Source organism: Chenopodium quinoa, unplaced genomic scaffold (genome assembly GCF_001683475.1).
Source record: "Chenopodium quinoa cultivar QQ74 unplaced genomic scaffold, ASM168347v1, whole genome shotgun sequence".
Lineage (NCBI taxonomy): Eukaryota > Viridiplantae > Streptophyta > Magnoliopsida > Caryophyllales > Amaranthaceae > Chenopodium > Chenopodium quinoa.
Window position 1 is genome coordinate 1,230,420 of NW_018744537.1, and position 7,975 is coordinate 1,238,394.

The 7,975-nt window shown below is 36.1% G+C and overlaps 1 protein-coding gene across 1 annotated transcript; it reads left to right on the forward strand.

Moving 5' to 3' along the window:
- The first annotated feature begins 441 nt into the window (after positions 1–441).
- On the forward strand, positions 442–7,581 carry LOC110698536 (extra-large guanine nucleotide-binding protein 1-like). The gene is made up of 8 exons (XM_021875981.1): positions 442–2,313; positions 2,428–2,568; positions 2,665–2,769; positions 2,861–3,040; positions 3,268–3,442; positions 4,133–4,371; positions 5,283–5,449; positions 6,757–7,581. The coding sequence occupies exons 1-8, from the start codon at positions 1,138–1,140 to the stop codon at positions 7,367–7,369; spliced, it is 2,796 nt and encodes a 931-aa protein (XP_021731673.1). The 5' UTR covers positions 442–1,137; the 3' UTR covers positions 7,370–7,581.
- The last annotated feature ends 394 nt before the right edge of the window (positions 7,582–7,975 follow it).

The window sequence follows — 7,975 nt, forward strand, 5'->3', positions numbered from 1 at the left end:
CCAAAACAAGATTTTGGTAGCAATTTTCAATCTTATTGAATTAATATGATGATTTTCATTCAAAATCAAATTGGGGAAAAAGTTAGGGTTTTTAAAATTTTTGAATCAAACTCTTTGATTTCAAAACGAAAATAACAATTATTTACATGATTTTGCAATTGAAATCTAAAGAAAACAAAGCCCTCAATCAATTTCGACACAACTTGTCAAATTAGAGGTCAAAATTTTTCGATTTTCCCCTTGTTCGAATCGACCCCCCCTACAATCATCATCATCGTCGTTCGTTGGTGGGGGAAAGGGTTTGGGGTGGGGTCGCCGGCGTTCGCCCAAGCGTCGGCCGCCGGCAGGGGGGAGGGGGGAGGGTGGCTGATGGGGGGGGGCAGTTGAGGGTGGCTGGGTTTTTTTTTTTTTTTTTTTAAACATTTTAATTTTTTATTTTTGAATAAACTTAACAGAATCTTAACGAATTCCGTTAAGTGGTAGTGAAATTTAAATTATGTGATTTTTAGTGGTAGTAAAATAAAAAAAAAATTATTAGAGGTAGCAAAATTGAATAACAGGTTTTTTTGTGGTACCAAAAGTTAAAATTTCCATAAAATTATGGTAATATTTGTATTTAGAGTTCATTTCAATGTTAATTAAACAAGCACATTTTATATCGAATCAACTTTAGCTATAGCTCTATGTTGACTTTCCCCGGTCATGACGACAAATTAAAAAATCATTGATTTAGCGCCCCGAATACAAATTCAATCGCTTTCTCTCTCCTCCACTCTTGACTCTCAAGTCTCAAGTCCTCCCTCAACTTCCAAGCAGCTTCAACCTACGCGTAGTTGAATTTAAGAACCCCTCTCATCTTCCTTTTTTTATGTGAACTAGACTGAACTATTTCATAATCAAACAACCAAATTTGTATTCTACTGTACTTCCTAATTTATGTTATTAATCATTTCAGTTCTTATCAATTTTTTTCTAATTCCATTTCAAAGATTAATTATTACAATTCATTCATACCCTTTTCCTAATTACCATGAATTAAACCAGGAAAAGAAAGAAAGATTGAATCTTTGATGATATTGTTTGTGGGTTTTGATTGCATAATTTGAAATTTTGGTGGGAAAAGCAAAGGTTTTGGCTATGGCGGGGATTATGAAGAAGATCATGCCAGTCTCAAAATCAATGTCTGGTACAGAATTTGTTGATTATAATACTGATATTTCAATTGCTATGGAATATACAGGTTCCCCTATTACTAATAGTATGATTCTTAAAGTTTTACCTGTTGATATTGATAGTATTCCAACTGCTAAGATTGCTGCTTCACCTGCTAATTTGTATAATTTATCTTTGCCTGTAGTTGAACCAATTAGGAAAAATATTAGGGGTTTTAATGAGGTTAAGTACAGTTCTAGGGTTGATAATTCGAAGATTCAGGTAATTTCTTCAAAAGATAGGTTTAATGATGATGTTTCTTATAATGGGTTGATGGGAAATGGGGAATTGGAAGATGGGGTTGAGAGTTCGGGTACTTTAGGGTTTTCGGGTAGTTCCCGGGATCATTCACATGGGTTGTCTGAGAGTTCAGATATGTTGGAAGCCCCAATTGATGATTGTAATGAAATTGAGGGTTTTGAGGAGTGTATGGGTTCGGAGAGGTGGAATAATAATAATTCGATTGAGCCTGATTCGACGACACATCAGCGTTTTGGTGGTGTTTTTTGTGAGGAAGAGGAGGCTTCTGATGGGGAACATCTTGTGTGTAGGAGGAAGAAGAAGGGAGGTGTTACTTTTGGTGATCATGAGTCTAATGTTGTGGTTGTTGAGGAGTCTTCGATGTATACGGATGAGAGTTCTAGTATGTGGGAGCGCGCCGAAAGGCCCATGCCTGAAAAGCCTCCTAAGAAGGGTATGTGTTATCATTGTCATAGAGGGAATCGTTTTACCGAGAAAGAAGCTTGTCTTGTTTGTGATGCCAAATATTGTTGCCATTGCATTCGAAAAGCAATGGGATCGATGCCACAAGGCAGAAAATGCCTTACCTGTATCGGTTACCCTATTGATGACTCAAAAAGGAAGATGCTTGGAAAGAGCTCGCGGTTTCTGAGGGGATGGTTAAAGAAGGAGGAGGTGAGACAGATTATGGAGGCTGAGCTATCTTGTCCTGACAACCAGCTATCTCCAAAGTGCATTTTGGTGAATGGTCGCTCACTACGCTTAAATGAGCTGATGATGTTGCTTAGATGCCGCAATCCGCCAAGGAATCTAAAACCGGGGTCCTATTGGTATGATAGAGTCTCTGGTTTCTGGGGAAAGGTATACGTAGTTTCCTGTCTTTTTTTTTCTTTTTAAATACGAGGAAAGTTAGCTTGACTTTGTAGTATAACTTGAAGCAGCATTTAATCTTATAGCCGTGGCTTAATGGAACAGGAAGGGGATAAGCCTTGCCAGATCATTACTCCAGAACTTGCCGTAGGAAATCAGCAGATGATGCGAAAAGCTAGCAATGGGAACACAAAAATGGTGATCAATGGTCGGGAGATTACTTATGCAGAGCGGTTTATGCTGAAGGTTGTTCTCCTTGAAACTTAAAAAATTGCTGGAATTTTGATTCAATAAATGATGGTCAAATTTTCAAATCTAACATCTTACACTAAATGTTTGCAGTCTTCCGGTATTAAGTGTGAAGGGTGTTTCGATCTTTGGCTGTCGGCAGATGGAACCATAGTTGAACAGGGAATGCAAGTGGAAAAAGGAAATATCTGGGGCAGGGTATTGCCTCCATTTACTTATTTTCTAAGTCTTAAATTGTCCATATATTTCTTTTCCTTCGGCTTTGGACTAAAAGGTGCTTATTTTGCAGAAAAGGACTAAGCTTATTTGCACTGTCTTGTCATTGCCTACTCCTGAATCTCCAAACTCTAGAGGAATATTAAACCATGCTGATGAAGGAGCATTTTCTAACTACCTAGAACAAAGAGTGTTATGTAAACTGCTTCTAGTTGGCCAAAATTGTTCCGGAACAAGTGCCATTTTTAAGCAGGTTAGTATGTGCCTGTCTACTTGAAAAATTATATGCTTAGAGTCGTTTTTATTGTTAGTTGTTTAGATTTTATTATTTGTATATAGTAAATCATAGGGCACATAAAATTTTCTGAGCTGATAATAATTGCTATTTTGTGATATGATAAAATGTAGCAACTGCCTGTTAATCTCTTAGAAAACAGATGTCACTCACTGGCTGTTGTACTTTGATATTTTTCTTAATAGGCTAGGGTTCTATATGATGTACCTTTCTTGGACGAGGAGCGTCAAAAAATCAAGTCCATGATACAGAGTAATCTTTATGGGTATCTTGCTAGACTACTTGAGGGACGTGAAATATTTGAAGAAGAATGTTTGTTGGAACTGAGGAAGAGGCAGTCTGCTGATCCTGGTCCATCAGGTAATACATGGCTTGCATCCTATTATCTCTCACGATACTGTGGATTTTTTTTCTTTTTTCCCACATCTTTTTTATTGTCCATAGGCGTGAGATGTACCTATTTTTTTTTTTTTTTTTTTTTTTTTTGGGGGGGGGGGGGTGGTGGTGGTGGTTCCCTGAACATTGTCCTTTTAGGCAGTGGCCGTTTAGTCTCTGCAGACTCTTCCAAGAAGGGCTCAGCCTGCTATAAGGACTCCGAGAAAGCAAATCGCCCATAAGGAATTTTTAAGAATTAACTTAGCTTAGACATCAGTAATGGCTGAATTTAAGGAAAGAAAAAGATGATTGATTAAAATTATGGAAATTGCAGAGAATTTAAATGATATTCAAGCTTTTGAGATGTTTGATTCTTTCCCACTTAGCAGTATAAAAGCTTATTATTACTCTCATCAATATTCAACATCACGTCTCTGTCTCTCATTTCTTTTATTTTTAGAGCTTCTATCCTAACTATCTATCATCTCCTTCAAGTCACTAACAACTTAATTATAATTCTAGTCCCTAAAGTACCCTATCCTGCATATTGATACTGAGCACTATTTTAGGCTTATGTTTATTTATCAGTGGATGAAGTTTCAATATGTACTCTTATTTGTTAAAGACCTCTCTTTATGTGTGTTAGACTCCTCTGAGTTCAACTTTGGCCTGCAGATTCTATTAGTGAACTAAAATGTACGACTGAGTATACTTTGGGGCTGAAATTGAAGAAGTTTTCTGATTGGCTCATCGATGTCATGGTGTCAAACAACCTGGACTTGGTTTTCCCAGCATCTACTCGAGAGTATGCCCCATATGTTGAAGAGTTGTGGAATGATGCAGCCTTTCAAGCCACATACAGAAGAAGAGATGAATTAGATCTACCCAGGGTTGCTAATTATTTCTTAGATAGGGTAAGACCACTGCTTGTCTGCTTTCACATTCCTTGGCAGGTGTTTTGATCTTTCAAATATTTGTTCTGCTATTGGTGTACTTGATGCATGCAATGGCCACAAATTATGAAATGTGATAAAGTTCCTTTTATAAATTTTCAGAAATATGAAAAGAAAGTAAAGCATAAGCTATGCATAATTAGTTGAGGGGGATTAATCAGCCTTCTGAATATTTGCTCTTCCCTTTTGCAAGTTATCCCACTGGTACAGGACAAAGTTGATATCCAATTATCCATAATAATCTTAAGGAGAAGAAAATCATTTCAATAATGTTAAAATGGGGTTATGAATGTTGGAGGGCTCAAATTAACTGCTTTATATATGTTCCTTTGAGAAAATTTCTTTGGTGTAACACATTACAGAAGTAATTTCACAACTCTAAATGCTAATAACTTGAGTGAAGTTTCTTGTATTCTAATAATTTTGTTTGCATATTACCTTTTGCTTTTCTTTGTAGTTTTTGTTGTTGTCAGTGTAGTTTCACAATATTTATGATTTTAAGAGTGAATACCGTTGCATCAATCAAAGCTGAAAACCTGTTATAATTCTTCTGTTTAACATTATCTCACCGCCCAGTGTTAAATTTGGAAATCATGCCTTTGGTTGTGACCCCATCTTACAGTTCCTGCCTTGCTGGAATATAAATTTTTTGCTCAGTCTACTCCTCATTCATTGTAATATATGTCAAAGGTTTTTATAAATATCTTATACGTAGTATAAGCTTTATCTGTGCCCTAAATTAAAATGGATTTAGCCTTCTGCTTTGACAATCAGAATGTATTATGTATTACTAATTTACTATGTATGCTATAATATCTACCATGCATGATTGGGTGATTGATATGTGTTTGTTGTAAACTTAACCTTTTCAGGCAGTCGAGATTGCCCAAGTGGATTATGAGCCCTCTGATACTGACATCATATACGCAGAGGGCATAACGTCATCCAATGGTCTCACTTCTATGGAATTCTCCTTTCCTCAGCCACCAGATAAAGACTGCGAGGATCCAGCTGGCCAACCAGCTGACCTTATTACACGGTAAATCTTTTATCTGAGCAAATGTTGAAAGGACTGTGAATGTAGAATGATTACCATCTTCTCCTGTTTTAGTATCAGTTATATCTCATTTACTTTTCTCACTATTGCTCTATGATCTTGAGAATTTACTTGAACACTTGATCATGTTTATGTCTACTAGGTTGTAATTGGCAAATCTTATGGTACTGTTTACTCATAAGTTACGTGTTTGTAATGAACATCTGTTCAATTATGTCGGAATCAATTACTATGAGGCTTTTATTTAAATTTGCTTGTAGTATTCCATAGAGGCTAATTGCCCGAGAGACAATAATCAGAGGGGAAAAAGCTATCATGGCCTTATTCCTCTTCTATCAACACTATATTGTAGAGAATATACTCTTATTAATAACCACCCTTAAAATACAGTCAAGTTGGTTGTGCATGAGTAGTAGAGAATATGGTGTACTTGATGTTATGTTCAAGCCATATAACTGATGGTATGTTCAGGAATAATAAAATATAGAGTATTAGAGATGTGGTAATTCAAGCCATGTAACTGATGGTATGTTCAGGAATAATAACAAGAATGCATGTCATAATAATGAATCGCCATGATATAGAACTATAGAACTTTCAAAGGCAAAATATAGGACATTTGCTCCGTTATTTATACCCTTTCCTTTTTAGTCTTTCCATGTTGGGTTTGGAGCCTGTTATGAAGTTTTGGAAGGTTAAAAAGATTGCTTGTGGCATAAGGAGGTTCATTGGCGAAGGTTGTGTTTGAAGGAGTGGCATGTTTGCTTCTTTCTTTCTTTTTTTGTTTTTGTTTTTGTTTTTGTTTTGTTTTGTTTCGTTTCCCATGCATTTGCCAGTTGCAATCTCTGTTGCAGCTCAATTTTGCTTCTGGGGAATTTGACACTCTTGAGTCAGTAAAATTTCAACCTAGAAGATATTTCCTATTACGAGTATATAGGATGTTACATTAGAATGAATCCTATTAACGGAATTTTTTTGAGTGTTTAAAAGAAACATGTTTAAGCCAAGGATGAATACTCCTATGAGATTTAGAGTGATTTGTGAGCCTTGTATTCTCATTAACATTGCTCTTAAGTTAAAGTGCTTCATGTTTGAGGCTTCCATGTAAGTCTATGCAATCCTTGTTTGCTTTCTCATATGCTTGTTTCTGAGCTGTTATTGTTTACTTAAGAGCTTAATCAGTATGCCCCTTGATCAATAATCCCTCCCCTTTGTCTAATTCAGTAAAATGCAGTCGATTTCAAGAATCATATGTTCTTACTCTTGTTTATTAATGTATTGCATTGCAGATACGAACTAATTAGAGTGCACGCAAAAAGCCTAGGGGAGAACTGCAAGTGGTTGGAGATGTTTGAAGATGTTAACATCGTCCTATTTTGTGTGTCTCTGACAGATTACGATGAATATGTGGTCGACAGTAGTGGAGAACTTACAAACAAGATGTTGCAGAGCAAGAGACTCTTTGAGAGCATCATTAGTCACCCAGCATACAAGGATATGAATTTCCTGTTGATCCTCAACAAGTTTGATCTCTTGGAGGAAAAGATCGAGCAAGTACCCCTCACACAATGCAAGTGGTTTCAGGACTTCAATCCGGTGTTCAGCCGTCACCAGAGCACCAGGCGCAGTGGTAACAACGTAGCACCTCTGGCTCAACGCGCATATCACTACATTGGGTGGCAATTCAAGAGGCTATTCAAGTCATTAACTGGAAGAAAGTTGTATGTTTGTCCAGTTACTGCTCTGGAGCCTGATAATGTTGATTATGCTCTGAAATATGCAAGAGAGATTCTTAGATGGGACGAAGATAAGATGAACTTCAGCAGCATAAATGATATTTCGTCAGAGAGTATTGAAAACAGCTCTTATTCAAACTTTGCTGAAGGTAGACACCAAATGTAGGTTTATCCTCATATAGTAACATTTTTTGTCTGATGTTTATGTATATACATGTATATGCACAATTGCAAGCTTTAGTGTGCATTACTTGAGCATAGAGAATTGAACATAGAGATAGGTATATGAAAGACTGTACGGTGTTGTAATTGACCTTTGGAGAGGTGATTGTATATTTTATTGATATCCAATATATTATAGCGTTTTAGGAAAAAAAATTACTCCTTTCATTTGTAAACAAATGTAACAGTTTTCTTAACTCTCATAATTACAAATTTTCCTGTACTTTTACATATTTCTTTTAGCATCTCTTCATTACTTCATTACAGAAATTGGAGGAAGTAGAAATTTAGCGTATTTTGTAAGAGTTGTGACTTCTTGGTACTAAGAAAGATACCCAACCAAGCATTAGATCAATCAGGTATGTTTGTGGAACAACAAAGTGAGATTCAAGTAAAGGCAAGTGTATGCCATATTGCCATTAGTGACAATATGGGGCTTTATAGAGTACTGGTTATTTAATTCATTACTCTATTAAGAAATACAATTGGTACAAATGAAATTCTAGAAAAACTAAAGAGGTTATTAAATTGAAATAAATAGAAATGCTTG